Genomic DNA, 16,552 nt, shown 5'->3' on the forward strand with positions numbered 1-16,552 from the left:
GACTAAAAGCTGTGTGAGATGCACTTGTTTTCCAAGATAAAACAGTGAACCGGAGAGTTCAAGCATTCTCTGGCAGTCATAGGCAGCCCTACCCATCCGACACTATGGATGGTGGTTCATTTATGTATCCAAGAAAGAAGAGAAGTTGGGTTGGTGCAGGGTGCTGGCTGCAGGTCCTGAGAGTTCAGGCTAGCACTGCCTGACTCCCCTGGAAAGCATGGGTCTCCCCCCTTTCTTTCAATGGAGTTACAGAGAGCCAACCAGCAAGGTTGAATTATTAAAACTCCTTTCTGGGGTACCACGCAGATTTCTCTCTACGAAGACTGAGAGCGGAGGGGTGGCTGCTCCCACCACACAATATTAAAATGTCACGAGTTTAAGGCCTGCGTCGGTGGAGGCGTAAGTTATCAGCACCCAGTGAGGGCCGACAGAAAGCCTCCCTTAAATTATTAAGCAGAGAGCGTCAGACTGTAATATTTTGCTAAACCAAAGTACAGACACAGACAAAGATGTCATTTCAATATTTGAAACCAGCAAGTTTAATTTAAAATAAGAGCAAACCAATAAGCTCAGAACATCGTGGCGCATGAGAGGAAAATTATACTGTGTGTGTGAGGGGGGGAGAAAGTGGAAGGACTTAAGAAATTTATAAAAGTAATCTCCAAGTAGAAATTAGAAATCAAGGCCTAGAAACAGAATAACACAAAAGAAATATTACTGTCCACTTTCTAAATCAATATAACACCGCTCCACGCCGGAATTACCATGGTAACTCAAGTAAAAAGAATCAAGCAATTCTTATTATTTCAAAATAAAATCACAGCCTGAAGCCTGGGTTTTATTACAACCACTGATAGATCGCTGGCTTGTATTTATCTGAAATATTGCTTTTCAATCAGCTGGTTTATGAATGTACACAGGCCTCTCACCAGCCCACTTACTGCCCTGTTTTGAGGCCAGGGGCCAACCAATGACTTTGGTGTGCCCAGCATCTGCATACGTGCTCCGGTTAAGGCTAACCATGGAGTTTCACCCCCTTCCAGACTGTTCTGTGACTTCATAGGACAGAGTGGAGACAGGAAGAAGCAGGGGAGATGGGCTCATAATGCTCCTACCCCCAAGCTTGCCCTTGGAGGAATGGGCCCAGGGCTCCAGAGAGTGCACAAACACACATGCACACACACAAGCACACACACAGAGCCCACCTAGAGAGCTCCTTTCCACTTCATGTCATCCTCAAACAGGCTCTACCAGGAGTTCTCCTAGGACCAAAGGGTGACAGATGGGAAAGCAAGTCAGAGAATGAGCTCAGGGCTCCACCATCAGACATCCTGGTTTTATAGCCCAGCGCAGGCATAGCAGGCTGTGTAGTCTGGGACCAGTCCACCGAACTCTTCACACTGTTTCCTCATCTGCAGAATGAGGGGAAGAAGAGTAGCTTCTTCCTGAGGTTGTTACCATTAACAACATGGGCACTGATTGAGATTAGGGAGGATGCTGGGATGGATGGAAGGTTGGTTCCAAAACTGCCTGATTTCCATACCTCTTGGTAGCCACGCCCTTCATGATACAAGCTGCTACCCCCATCTTCAAGAGTACTGTCTGTTCCCCAACCCCTTGAACCTGGGAGGACCTTGTAATTTGCTTTCACGAGTGGAATGTGTCATAAGTGACACTATCCCATGCTAAACAGTGGCCCCAGAAGTCTAGTATGTATCCATTCTCTCTAGACCTGTCTCTGTAATGATAACTAGCCAGATGACATGGCTAGAAAATGAGGGTCTTGAGTCTTGTTACCCCAGCATCTAACTGAGCAGGCAGCCATCCTCCATCCTCCAGGTTTGAATACACCCAGCTGAGAAGAGGAAAGCTTCTCAGCCAAGCCCAGGTTAAATCACCAGCCCAAAGATTTGTAAGCTAAATGAATGCTTATTGCTTCAACCCACTGACTTTTAGGTGGTGATGTAGCCGTCACTGATGTGAATGAATTGGACAGTGCCTTGTGTTTAGGGTTCAGTAAAATGAAAGCTGCTGTATGCTTATGATACCTAAGAACCAAGAAAAGCCAAGAAAATCACACAGCAGAGAGGAATGTCAGCTCACACAGGCATGAGGTATCCTGGTGGATTGCATCTGTGGACAACAGATACCAGGAACTACTCGTGCTGTAGAGACAAGACTAGTACCCAGTAAGTTGTCTGAAGTCATGCAGACCACACAGGTCTTCTGAGCCACGCTAGCAGACTGCACTGAAATCATCAGGTCCCTTAGGAAAGCCCCACTGATCCCTAGGAGAGGGGACAGGAGGAAGGAACTAGTTATGTGGCTTCCTAGGCCTTCCCATTAGGCATCTGCCCCTGAAACCTGGTCCAGCCTGCTCACTTCTCTCACCACCTGCCTTTATTTGTCTCCAGCTACATCAGTCCCAGTGGGCTTCTGCCTTGGAACATAAACACAAGCCAACCAATGACAGGCAAGCTTATTAGTAGGTAGGCACTGTCTCTGAGCATGACCAGCTAAGGGAGAATGGCATGTAGGGCAAGGGGGAACGACAGGAGCAAAAGGATGAAGACAAACACTGGGACTACACAGAACACAAGCCAGCATGGATGGATTGCTACATGGCTTAGTGTGACGGCTGGGGTGGCCATCAGCCTTTGGCAGAATGAATGTCAGAGTGGCAGAGGTCAGTTGTCAGGCTGTAATAAGCACCAGAAGACAGGTGGTAGATGAGATGGGAGATGGTAGCGGCAGAAGAGAGAGGGGTAGGTCCAAAGTCTCACTTACATGCAATTTGGGACATGTGCTGAGAAACGCCAAGCCACCAGCACCCCAGGAAGGACCTGATGTGCTGTCTGCCAGGTTCCCAGGTACAACTATCCACACCATTACCCTTTCCAAGCTGTTGATGTCATGCCATTGAGCTCAGAGTTGGAAGCACTGCACAAAAACTGCTCTTGCAAGCATTCCAAGTTGCCTTCATGGTATGGTTGTATCATGAGTAGGGGCCTGCCAGGAGGCCTCGTTTTAGGAAGAGCTAGGAAGCCTGGTATTGGGAGAACTCTTGCATGCCTCAGTGTATTTAATCTCTATGCATCTCAGAGAGGCAGGAAGACAGGATGGGCTGTATGTCGTACACATGTGTGGGTCTTCTCAGTCCAGAGGCCCAGGACAGACAGGAAGCCTTATCTTATCTTTTCTTTTCTTATCTTATCTTTTATCTTATCTTATCTTGGGACAGTCCCCTGGGATGTTGGTGACACGTCTAAGGCCATGACTAGGACACCCAGACAGGCGTGTTGTTCCAGTTCATCTGATGATCTGTGCCCAGATTCACCATACCTTGGGGCCAAGACAAAGGGCACATCACCTGGACATGAAAACCAGAAAGACACTGAAGTTCTGGACGGTATCTCTCCACATAAGCCTAGATTACTCTCTTGCCTTCTCTGACCCTTAATCTACCCACCCCCCGACACACACACATAAACAGAAGGACTTGGGAAACGTGTTCATGAGTTCTTTTCCCATGACGCCACTTGCCTCGGGAATCCAGACACTAGTAAGAAGTAAAGGTAGTTTGTCTCCCAGCAATGACCAAAAGCCAGGAGGGACAGTGGGAAGGGCCCAGTTTTTGCTAGTGAACAGGCCACTGGACTGGGCCCAGGGCTTATTACAGACTGTACTGAAACCTAGCAGGGGCAGCGATGCCTCAAATGGCTGTGGAGTTTCCTATTGGCAGAGTGTGTGCACTGACAGACAGCACCTCATTTAATGCTGGTGATAATCTAGGTAGGAGGAGCTGTTCTCGTTGTAGAGGTTGGAGAATTCGGAGGTAAAGCAGCCTCAGCACTGGGCAGAATGTGGCACAAAGAACACACACTGCACTGGCAGAGCCCAGCAAATGGTAGAGACTGCAGCAGGTCTAATAACCTGGCACACTGGGGTGGATACCCATACCCTTTTCTCTACCATCTGTCCTAACTCTCAGTCTGTCTAATGCCTTGATCAGAATTTACTAGGAGGCCCTGTGCCTGGGGTATGATCCAAGCAATAATTTGGTCTCCCTGTTACATAGATAAAGATAGGTTTGCCATGTGGGGGGCACAGTTCTGGGTGGGGAGCCCCAAATCGCTGAATCTGATTTTCTTGGAACTTTTCCAACATGGCCCAAGTCATTCATGAGCTCCCCATTCCCCAGTTACATCACCACAGCCCTGTCTTCTGCTGAAAGACGGCCCAGCCCATACATTCACGGCCATTTCCCAACACAGGTTGCCTCGAGCTGGCAGCCCAGATGAGGGTGAATCTCATGAGTCCTTCTCCCAGGACCACAGAGGGTCTTGCCACCAATGCTCATCAGAAATCACCCTTTTGTCCTAAGGGGGAGACCAAAGTAAACCACTTCTAAGCACTATCCATCATTGCTGTGAGGCTCTTTAAACTGAGGAAGGCAGGACCACACTGTCGCTAGGTCTGATTTCTATGGGACGGCGGGGGCTGGGGGATGAATTCTCAGAAAAGCTGAGAGGCAGACCCTAACATATTTCCATGTGCTAGAAGCATGTTTGTGGGCACATTCAGAGAGATGGAAGCAAGGGGGCAGGCAGCTCCTGCAGCCACAGAGGCCAAGCAGGTGGCCATGCCCGTGCTGAGCCCCGGCGCGCAAAGGGTGAAGCTTTTAGGCAAGCAGCGGCTAGTGATCTCAGCTTCCCTTGGTCTTAATGCTCCTGAAAGGCTCCCTGTAATTGGGCATCAGTAGTTAATGCAGTATTGACTGCATTACACGCTCCCGTGCCTCCCCTCGCTAATGCCAATTGCATCACCTTGTACAGTCACCGGCTTGCTTAGCCAATAGCCGTTAAAAGCAATCCAAATCATGAATCATATGGGAAACTTTTAGCAAGACACCGCCATCCAAGGAGACAATTTACAGTTGAGTTAATCTGGGTACATTAGTGAGACATGGATTCTGGACGACAGACCAATTTATGTTGTTTCTCTGTCCCCTACTCCCCCCCCCCCCTTAGTCCTCTGTGTGGGCGAATGAATGGAAGAGGAGGGGAACTGAGTGGAACACCTGCCTCTCTGCCCAGCGTTCCAGGAGGGGTGGGGGAGCCCCATCTTTGCAGACACTCTGCCTGGTTGAGTTTGTACAGGAAGGGGCAGCGACTGTCCTGCTGCTTGGGATTTGTGCAACCGCCCTCCCAGCAGAGTGTTGCTGCTGAGACTAGTTGTGGCAGGTGTGGATGAAGACATCCCCTCCTGCCAGGCACTAGGTGAGTGCCAGGTGAAGTCCCCGCCCTGCCACCCATGCCAGGCCTTTACTAGCTCTCAGAAGGCTGTAGTTCCTACTGGTTCTGCCTTTTTACCAATGGGCTAGGGTCTGTGACATGGAACAGTACTGGGGCCTGCTCCCCACCTCCAGCACCAGGGCCAAGAGACCAAGGCCACACTCTTCTCTGTGGTCCAGTGCATGATGGGACAGAGCAGGAGGCCCTGCTGGCAGCAACCTCTCAGACAAAGTGAGTAGGCTGCCGAGGCTGTGTTCCTAGCAGTCATTAACAATTGAAGACTCGGCTGCTGTCTGGTCTTCTTCAACCCAGTTCCACTCCTCCTGAAGCTTTTTTACTTATTAAAAATGCTCTGGGAGTCATGTCTGGTGTTTAGTTCCACAATGTGCCTGCTGCTTCCTGTGGTCACCCAAGCCATCCCGCTGGGCTTTACAGAGGTAGTTTAGACCCAGACCAGCCCTGCTCCAGCATGCATCTGGGAGCAAGCCTGCACTCCCAGCTGGGTGCCCTCAGCATCCTCTCTTGCCCAGGCTCCCCTACAGCTCAAGCTCTTACTGTTCAGTGTGTCCCCACTTGGGGGCCTTTCCTCCATCAGTGAAGGTCAAATTTGATTTGCAGGGTTCAGGGCAGGAGTTTTCTTTGCTCCCTGAGACTTCAGTCTCCCCCACCCACACTCAAAGTCCATAGCCTGGTGACAGCCCAAGCTGCAGGTGCCAGGGAAGGGGCTGCTTTTCCAGGAGAGTTGGAGCTTGCCTGGCTTTCACTGACAGGGAGACCAGGCAGCATTTAGAAAGCCCAGACCCTGAGTTCCAGTAAAGTGGAGATGGCTAGGCCAAGAGCAAGCGTCCAAATGAAAGCAATTAATCTTAAAACCCGAAGTTTAACCATTTGCAAACAGATCTTTCTGTCTCTGTGGTGACCCCTTCACTGCTCGACCTAATGGATTACTTTATTAATAATGCACTGTGCTTAAAAGCAAAAAAATTTTTTTTCTGACGATTCAATACTTCAGAAAGTCTCTTAAACCCGTTGCTAGGGCAAAACGATTGATATTTTATTATCTTTTCAGAAGTGCAACATGAAAGCCCTGCAGCCCAGCAGAGAGAGGGCTTTGGTCCTCTGCAGCTGGCAGACCTGACTTCAACCAGAAGAGCCCAGACTATCTCAACAAGATGCTGTCAGGTACAAAAAAAAGGTGTTGGGGGAGACTAATAGGAGCCCTGAGGTTCTGCTGCTGCCAGACAATGGGTGCTGGGTGCAGCACTGAGGAACACACCCCTAGGGCCCCGGGTACCACATCTGCCGCACAGTCCAGGTGGCCACATTCTGGGGAGGCGGGAGTGTATATGAAGTTAGGCAGTAGGACAGAGAGGCAGGTAAGTTTATACACAGCTCTTCTTCAGTCCCCAGTGAAAAGGCCGCCTCCAGGACCACATTTTCCTTATGTTGTCATGGATCTCAAAGTGCCAATGGTGAAGGGGACCATATTGTTGGACTGCACAGGTCGGGGATGAAGGGACATCTTGAGCTCCTCTATGAAGTTCTGGTGGGGACGAAAGGAATTACATGCAATACAGGATATCCAATTACATAGCAGTTCGATGGTCTGCAGACACCCACTAATGCCTTTAGTATTGTAAATCCCCAGAGCCCAAACCCTTCTAGGGCACAGATCCTTGGTAGAGGTGGAAACACCATTTGCCAACATACAACTAATCTTTCTGGACAGAGGAGTCCTACATACAAAACTCAGGTCTGTTGGGTTCTTGGCTTAGGCCTGGGGAGCCAAGAATATGGAATAACTGTGGTCAAAGATACATCTTGATTTCCATATGTGACAGTCCCTGTAGACACCAGAGAAGGGCCCGCTGCACTCTTTTTTAAAAAGAAAACTCTGGAGCTGGGCATGACTGATCTGAAGTAACACAGGATAAGGAAATACTGACGAAAGCAGCCAAACCAATGGCTCTTCTTTCCCTGTCTGGCCTGTCCCCTGGCCTCTCCTTTGCAGTCTATCTAGAACAGCTCCAGCCCGGTGCTGATGGCCTTCTTAGCTCCAGGGGTGGATCTGTGGATGGAGGAGAGTCTGCTGAAGATGATGCTTTCCTCCAGCCAGCCCAGAACCATCTAGATCCCCTCTTTACCTCTTCCTTCAATCATGCCAAGAGCCAGTCTTCGGGAGTTATGGTCCCATGTCTTCCCTGCATACACCCACCCAGGCCAGACATCTCAAAAGCCCTTTGCTGCTGATACCTCAGATGGTATAGTTAGTCTGGGATAGCTGGATGAAACAGCAGCCAAGTGAACATCTGGTATGACCTTGAACAAGTCACTTAACTTCCCGGGTTCAGCAGTAGCCATGGCAACAATGTCTCAATGGTCAGAAGGCACAGACCCAGTGGAGGATTCCTGAGGATGTCCCCAGCCTTTCCAGTCCCCACCCAAATGTCGGCAGCTGTTGTCTTGCCAACAATCTTGCCCAACTCTCCCTACAGCACCTACAGAACAAACAAGCCTTACCTACAGGGCCCAAGGGCTTAAGACAGCCATTCCCTGGACCTTGGTGCCTGTCTTAGGTCACAGGGCACGTGCTGCGTTTTCTCTCCAAAGCAGCTGGGATTCCCCAACCTTTGAGGCCACTTACTGCAAGGCACTCTCCCAGCTAAAAAGACGTCAGGGGTCTATGAGACCACCTGCTAGTGGGTACTATAAGCCATGTGACCCTCTCAGCTCCCAAGCCCTCCTGAATGCTCCCAGGTTCTTGACCATACATCCGGGCCACCCTCAAACCACTCCCTCTGGAGTGCTACTGGCCCGTGGCGGGACGATTCTTCCTCTGGATCAAATTCCCGCCTTCACATTCAAGGAGACGTGAGGTGAGATAGTGGCCAGCACAGGAGACGTCCCTCGCACCAAGTCATGCCCGTGGGCAGCTGTCCCCCTGAGGGCCCAGCTGGCCTTCTCCTTTCTGCCAGGCATCCTGGCTTTCGTGCGGTCGTCCGCGCTCCCTCTCGCCCCCAAGCTCTCTAGTCCGATTCTCCCCGAAGCTGCTGATTTGCTGGGCGCTCAGCGCCTCTCGAGTTACGCGGCCGGCGCGGGGGTGATGGCTGCGGTGAGCGAGGAGCAGCCGCAGAGACCAAACGCTCAGCGCCAAGCGCCAGGGCGCGGAGACCAGAGGGCAGCCCGAGCCTCACGGCGCCCCTCGGCGCATCGCCTCGCCCCGCCCGCCAGCCCGGGGGCCATGGGACCTGGGGGTGCTAGGCCAGGAGCTCACCCACCCCACCCGGGTCTGTCTTCCCGCCCCGGGCTGCAGGCTGGCTCCACAACCCGGCGTGGCCCCGCGTCTGTGTGCCTGGGTCCTGGTGCGTGGCATCCCGCGCGCCGTGACCAGGGCGTTGGGGGCACCGGGATCCCTGCCCGCCACTTACCGTCCTCCTTGTCCAGCACCATCATCTCGGACGCTCCGTGTCCAGCCGCTGTTCGGCTCGGCCGGGAAAAGGGCGCCGAGTCCGGGCGCGCTTCGGCTGGGAGGCCGGTCCTCCGGCAGCGAGCGGGCTCTAATTACCCGCTTGTCCGGCTCTTAACCTAGATTGCACTCAGCTAGAATTACATTCAGGAGTGAAGCACTTCGCAGATACAAAAGCAGTCTCACCTACTTTTGTGCCTCAGAATTGCAAGGAACTACGAACTGCAATTTAGAGAGAGAGGGAGAGAGAAGGGGGAAGAGAGGATCAGAGCCGTTTCTTTGATTCTCACCTTCTAAATGGCTCAATTTGCCCAGTATAATCTGTCTTAATGTAATTGCATTTGATAGCTCATAACCCTGGCTCTGGCAACGACACAGCTTTCAGCCTCATAAAGTGTTTTCCCCTCGGATTTAATCTGAATCTCAATCTGAAATTATATTCAAAGAGATGGGGGAATCTCGGCGGCCGACTCCCGCTGCCTTTCTCCCTCAATGTATGAGGTTTGCACTCCTGCTACTGAATAAATGCACACATTTCCCGAGGACCCCCTCCCTGCCGGGTTAATGGGGAGTGGAGACGCGCGGTTGCCCGGCTCTGCAGCGCCACCTGGAGGTCTCTATGCTCCAGCTAGGCGAATGACTGCGCTGGAGTCCCAAGGTTTTTTCCTGGTCTCCAATGTCAGTCTGGTGGACCCTTGCGGGTCCTAGCCCCTTCAAACCTGGTTTCTGCTTCCTCACAGGAGGGCTATTTCCCTCAGGACTCCTTTCTACCAGCTCTGCCTAGGGTTTTTAGTTGATTCTGTAGTTGTTTAGCAAAGTTAACTCCTCTGCTGGGCACAAAACCTCCTACTGTGAGTCCTACAGGGACAGAGATGTCTGCTACCGCGTCCCCACCACCCATCAGCGTCCTGATTCTGTGCAGAAAGCAAGTCCTGTTTCAGCTTCCCTCTGAGCAAGCATAGATGTCTGAAGGCGTTTTTCCTTCTGCAAATATTTACTGAGCATTTACTATGTGCCACACACTACTCTAAGGCGCTGGGGATACAGCAGAGAAGAAAACCAAGATTCTGTTATGGAGCTAATTCTTGCTCTGTAACTCACACAACAGGAAGGAAGACAGGCCCCATGCTTTTCCTCTTAGACCATGCTTCCTGGAAAAACTTGGTCCAGGCTGCCACATACTTTTAAAACCCCAAGAGCCCCACCCCCTCCAGATATTATAGAACTCCAAAATGGAGTGGAAATGGTTTTTCTTCATTTCAAGAAGGGCTCCAGAGAGATGTGTTCAGACCTTGGTCCTGGCAGTTGCAGAGAACTTCACTCTGGCAAGGTGTTGGAAGGTTGAAAGTCTCCTGGGGGGTGGGGGACATCAGATGGGAACCTATTCATTTGTTACCAATTAATAAATGACAGAGCTGGCAAGTCACTTCTCTTTTTGCCCCAGTTTCCCTATTTATGAACTAGTCACCTCTGTTCTGTCTCTAAAGATACCAAGAAAAGGTAGACTAGCGCTCCGAATAATGTGGGGTGGGGCACTGTCTCATACAAAGGAGGCCTGAAGGCTGTCTTGCCCCTCCCACCCTGGGAGGCCCCCCTACTTTACAGGAGTATGGGGGAGCTGCAGCCCATCTTCACTCCAAGGCAGGGAAGTCAAGCTTTGAGGAGACTGAAGTGCAGCTGTTTCTAATGAGACGCCTCACCCGCAGCTCCGAGGGTTCCGCGTTCCCCTTCATCTTGAATACTTAATCCTAATAGTCCTTGAGGATATTTGATGTTAAATATATCATTTTGCTCAGACTCGCTGTCCCTCAGGACTGCAAGCTTGATCTCTCCCCTGCCACTGCAGCCAGAGCTGTGCCTTCGAGGTGTGTGTGTGTTGGGGGGAGGAGCTTCATTGTTGCTGCCACCGCCACCCATCTGGTGCAGCCCCCACCCTCTCTGAACTGGGGCCAATCAATGTAACAAGTACAGGGCCTGGCAAGGATAGCATCGTGAAGAAGAAATCTCTGCGCTATCTGGAGACATAAGGACTTCCTCCTGGTCTCCAGAGGCCCACTTCTTGCTTTGGGGGTCTGACCCTGACCCACAAATCAGGACTCAATTAGCTGGAACCACATTCCCACTCTCTTGTCTGAACCTCAACTAACCCCAGCTTCCAAGGTACCCAACTGAGAGCCACATGGCTGGCATCCCTCTGAGGAGTCAGGACCCCTGCTTCCTAAGTCCGAGGCACAAAGAAGTGAGCTTCAGAAGCAGGTAGGGCACATCAGCAGGGGATTGGTGCTATACGTGAAGATGGCTCTTCCATACAGGTGGCTTCCTTCATACCCTAGCTATGAGCATGACATCCCAATCTGAAGGGAGAACCCCAGAACTAAGTAGCAGAGCTGCCCAGCAAGTCTTTGGGGATTTAGAGAATCTTGAAGCTCACACCTAGGAAGGAGCAAGATGTGACTTCACTTGCAGGGTGGCCTTACACTCATAGGTGGGTCTCACCCTTCTGCCCTCCCCCTTGCAGACAGCTTCCAGGTCCAGGGACATGCCAACAATGTTGAGTGGAATCCTAAGATGCCCTGGGGCTGGAAGAGGTAGTTTTCACTCGGTGCATTCCACAGGTGGTGAGCCATTGCTCTCACTTCAACACACCAAGAGTGCTTCCAAATGCCTCTGAGGACAGCGGGGGGACACCCATTTTTTCAGTCCCCAAGAATGCCTCTAAAAGAATGGGGGTGGTTGCTAGCTGCCTGACATATTTCTAAACAGGTCCCAGCAGTTCATCCTTGTGCCTGGCAGAAACATCCAGAGAAAAGGGTTTCTGCACTGGGGGTGGGGGACAATTCCACTTGATGCCTAAGGATCCAGGCAGATTAGATAATCCAGAACTCTTCAGAGGCTAGCCAACATGCCTGAGTCTGAGGGCCCTGCTCTCAGTACAGTGAAGTTATCCCAGGATGGGGTTACAGACTGGCCTCACAAGTGGTGACTGGAGTGGTATTTAGGGTGACAAGGACTCTTTCCCTGTGCACATGACAGTTACAGGACAGAGTAAACCATTATTTGTAGTGCCATCAGGATGCCTGTTAGCCAAGTCTGGGGCCCCTGCCTTTCCCCTGCAGACACAGAAGCAGCCAATGCATAGGAATTCACAACCAACTTATCTTGGAGAAGTGCACAGTCGGCAGACTCCCTAGATTCTAGAGAGGCCTTTTCAGAAACTACATTCACAAACACTTAGGCCTTAGACATGCCTATGCCAAATCAGCACAAATCTACCCTGTCCCTAGATGAAAGCCACCCCCCATCCCCCATACAAGAGGCCCTAGTCAGCTAGGGATTTAGGAAGACCCGGGGCTGTCCTAAGACTGAGGGGTTCCCTGTGCTACAAGACTCTGTGCTAAAATAGACTGCCCTGGACAAGCCAGGACAATTGATCACCACGGGGGAGATTGCATGATAAGACAAGTAACTAGTGAGAGCAAAGAGAAGGCCAGACAGACAGACCTCTTCCTGCTAATCAGCAGCTCCCAACCCTAAATTTCTGAGCCTCCTGTCTGACTGTGTCATACTCCAGGCATGCCTGTGTGTCTGTCCTCAGCCCTGAGGATGATACAGAGACGACTTCTCGAGTACCTATGATGGAGGGGGTGTTAGTTAGATCCAAGGGTAGACTTAGATTTTGTGAGGCCCAAAGTTTACAGCAGTTTAAGGGGTGAGGGTTCAGAGAGAGAGAGAGAGAGAGAGAGAAAGAGAGAGAGAGAGAGAGAGAGAGAGAGAGAGAGAGAGAGAGAGAGAGAGAGAGAGAGAGAATGATCCTGGGTTACACAGTGAGTTTTTGACCAGTCTGGGCTGCAGATCAACTGTCCCGAGTCTCCCACCCCAACCCACGCGGCAAAAAAACCAAGAGGAATATGAGATTGCTAATCAAACTGATCACCAGGGATCTGGCAACAGAAAGAGACCCCGGGAACCCCAAACTTCTCTTGGCTAGTCCACCCAACACTCACTACAGTAGTCTCGGTGAACTGATGGCATGCAGTCTCCTAGTCCTGCAGGGAGACGCGACAGCATCACTGACCAAGTAGGCCCTGAAGTCCTGGACCCTAGGCGAGAGACGGGAGACCCAAGGACCATACTGTTTAAAATGCACCTTCACCAGCCAAGTTCTCCAAGCACCCCCTGGAAGATCCCTTCCACACTGAGGTGTGGAAAAATATGAAAATACTCAGAGAGGCCCAGAAACTGGCTGGCGATGGGTACTAGCGGGAAGCCTATACCTCATGGGTCTCTGTGCGCTCCGGATGGGGGCAGGAGCGAGAAAGTTCCCTGCTGGAGCATGCTCTCCTCACAGGCTCTAGGATGCAGGGTAGGGAGGGGGCGACTCCTCATCGCGGGACGCAGAGCCTGGCACCTTACACACACACACACATACACACACACACACATACACACACACACACACCAGATCACACATCTAGCTTCCGGGAAACGACAACCGGCTCCAAGTCGGGACCGGTGTCTGGGCCTCTGCCACTCGAGTCGAGATGGCCTCGACAGAGCTCCCGCTGCTCCCAAGTGTCCCCGGCACCTACCGTCCTCCTGGTCCAACACCATAGTCCCAAGGCGGCTACAGCCGGGCGCGGGAGGAGGACGCAGAGAGAATCGCGGCTCGGACCGTCGCCAACCGGGCGCCTGCACTGCTTTCCGCGGTCGCGCGTGGGCCCCGCGCCCCGCGGCCGCCGACGGGGGCGGACGGAGCGGCGCCCCGAGCGCAGAGCCGCGGGCAGGGCGCGCGGGAGGAGCGAGAGAGGGTGCGGCGCTCTGGGGGGCGGGCGCCGGGCGGGGCTGCAGCCCTGTGGGCTGAGCTGCTGGGACCCGGCCCGAGCCGAGCAGGAGCCTGAACCGAGCTAGGGCCGGAGCCCGGGCCGGAGCAGCCTCCACAGCCGCGCACGCGGGTTCCCTCTTGCAGTCTGCCTCGCCCGCTCTCAGCAGAGTGCAGCTTGCATTTCCCAGAGCCCCTCAGATTCCCCTGTTAATTAAATCAATTCATTATGCTCAGATCTGATTAGCGGCCCTTCCCCCCCCTTTGAATCAATTATTCAATACACAAACATAATTGCTTGGGCCAGAGGTGCCCGCCATTAGCTTATTTAACTCCAAGGACACTAATTACCCGCAGGGCACGGGAACTTTTCTCATTAATTCTGACAAAACACAAAAGCACAGCCAGAGTGTGTGCATGTGAGGGACTGTGTGCATGTGTGTGTGCGTGTGTGACCGCATGCCTGAGTGAGGGATGAGTGGGGTGGTTTACCTCCGGAGAGTTTACCTCCGGTGGGGAGGGTGGCATTTGTGCCATCACATGTGGAAGTATGCAGTTTCCAATCTATGAACGTTCTGGTGTGAGTGTGGGACTCCGTGTGTGAGAGTTGGTGTGGGTGTGGCTCTGGGTCTGCGACTGTGGACCGAGGTTGGAGACCCAGCACAGGAACGCAGAGTGCTTCTGTGAGTGACTTTGAGGTTCTGTCTCGCTGTCATTTCACCCCTTCCTTTGTCATTACAGTCTGCGATTGCAGCTGCAAACCTGGAAAGCACGAACTAGGAAAGAGGAACCAGGCTGGGGCAGGGGTTGGGGACAGGGAGGACAGAACGGGTGAGACTGGAGCCAGTTGAAGCTATAATATCTACCCAGGCTTCAGTCACCTGCTCCTGTAGTGAGTTTTGCTACATGCACCCCACGTTCCCACCCCACCCCCAACCCTGCTTCTTTACCCTCTCACTGCCTCCCCATTTAATGCTACCCTCACTCTCTGCTGTAATACGAAAGCCCCCACTTCCACATATGCTTGACACCAGGGCAGCTCCACCCACCCCATCCTAGTTTTCCCCCAGTCGCAACGCTGGAGAGAGGGTATGCTTCTAGTGGCCTGACTCTACATTTTACCTCCCAGGAAATCTCTATTGAGGGAGCCAGGGAGAGAGTCCACAGAGGCAGGGACACAGAGGGTAATTGATTCCCCCAAATTAGGTTTCTGCTTTCCAAAGACTGGTATTGTTCAAGTTCTCAATGTGCACAGAGGTATTGAAGATTTCCTTTTTGTTTCCTCGGGCAATGAATGAGCTTAATCCATTTGGCTTTTATAAATCAGGAAACTAATATTCACTCCTTCCATGGAGGCTTAAAAAATTTAATTGGTGGTGGTGGGGGCTTAGTAGCCCTTATGCTGTCCTCAAGCCCCCACTTATCAAAACACATTCTGATGAAGGGGTGGGGGAAAGAGGGGGGGTTCACACTGATCCTCCTGCCCTCCTCCATCTTTGCAAATGGTCTCCAAATATCTGGGAAAGTTTCTGAAATTATTGTACAAATTATGTTCACTTTAGTGATGAAAAGAAGGCCCTTCAGAGGGTGCCTCCAAATTGGCTGCTTAGGTGACCAGTAGTGCTGAGGCCCTGGTGTATCCGTGCCATGGCGGGTTTGCCAATTCCTTTCTCTCTCCATTCTAAACAGTTCCAGAATTGTCATCTTCCTGGTGCCAAGTGTTACCTTGTGCCTCTCCTGCTCCAACAATCTTTTTGAGGGGAGGGGAGTGTGGGGGGTGCAGGGAGTTGGCTCAGCAAGCAAAAGCAGTTACAGCCAACTGGCAACCTGGGTTGGATCCTGGGCACCCATATGGCTGAAGAAGAAAATGAACTCTTGTTGGTGGTTCTTTGACCTCCATATGTGCTCCATGGAACGTGTTCTCTGCCCCACCAACTAACTAATTAAATGTGATTTAAAAATTTAAACAGTCTTTCTGTATGCATTTTTGTGTGTTCCCATATGTCTGTATGTGCCTGTAGGTGTGTGTGTGTGTTTGTTTGTGTGCACACACATGTACATAGGTTTAAGCACACATACATGTGTGTGTGTGTGAGTGGGCTCATGCATTTGGAGGCCAGAGAGAAATCTCAGATGTCACCTCCAGGAACACTGTCCACCTACATTGACACAAGGCTTCAACAATTAGGCTACACTGGCTGGCCAGTGAGCCCCAGGGATTCCTGTCTCTGCCTCCTCAATTCCTGGACTGCAGAGCCTCGGGTTTGTGAGGCAGGGACATCAGCAACTGAGCTATCTCCCCAGGTCCTGCTCACACCATCTGTGATGGCTCTCCAGGGTTTAACAGATAAACTTGAAAGTGCTTAATCCATCAGTTTGGACTCCTTGTATTCAGGGGACACCTGGCCACCATCACGCCCCTTGCTTCAGTTTAGATGATGTTTATGAAGTCCCATCTGCTTGCACTCCTGCCTTAGTGACTCTTCATACATAACCTTCTCCACAGAGGCCCCTCCCTGGTTCTCTGCATTCCCTCAAGCGGCTGTGCCCACGAAGGCGGAGGTTCCTGAGTGCTGTGTGTGTGTCTGTGGAGACATGGGCGATGAGGTCAGCCTTGGGGTCAGTGTTCAGTTCTCCTATTTTGAACTGTGTATTTCAAAATGGAGGCTCAGAGGCAGAACACCAAGTTTTCCCAGGATGTCAAAGAGATGGCCTGGGACCATAGACCCACGGCATATTTCTTCTACAAATGCAATCTGTAAGACTCTCTATGTTTAGTTCTCTGTGTGACCAGGCAGAGCCACTGCCTAAAATTGGTGTTAACTGGTCTTTGTACTTGGACATCTGGTGAAGGGAGCAATTGGGACCTGAAACTCTGCCCACCACTCCCTAAGCCATATACCCGGCATAGGCTGCACCTACTCCTTCTTGGTTAAAAAGTCATCTTTTGCTAATTGATACAAAGTACCATAG

General features: G+C 51.6%; 1 protein-coding gene across 2 annotated transcripts in view; it reads right to left on the reverse strand.

Annotated features, from left to right (window-relative positions):
- Positions 1 to 13,495, reverse strand: part of Lmo1 (LIM domain only 1) — a 36,300-nt gene extending 22,805 nt beyond the window's left edge. The window contains exons 1-2 of one of the 2 annotated variants that reach the window (XM_038345975.1): positions 13,350 to 13,455; positions 8,723 to 8,982 (exon numbers count right to left, since the gene is read on the reverse strand). In XM_038345975.1, the coding sequence (XP_038201903.1) occupies positions 8,723 to 8,747 (25 nt within the window). In that variant the 5' untranslated portion in view covers positions 8,748 to 8,982; positions 13,350 to 13,455. Of the gene's footprint in view, positions 1 to 8,722; positions 8,983 to 13,349 lie in introns of both variants that reach the window. The other variant, XM_038345981.1, reaches the window with a different exon arrangement.
- Between the last annotated feature and the right edge of the window lie 3,057 nt (positions 13,496 to 16,552).

The sequence above is a fragment of the Arvicola amphibius genome, chromosome 1 (assembly GCF_903992535.2).
Source record: "Arvicola amphibius chromosome 1, mArvAmp1.2, whole genome shotgun sequence".
NCBI lineage: Eukaryota > Metazoa > Chordata > Mammalia > Rodentia > Cricetidae > Arvicola > Arvicola amphibius.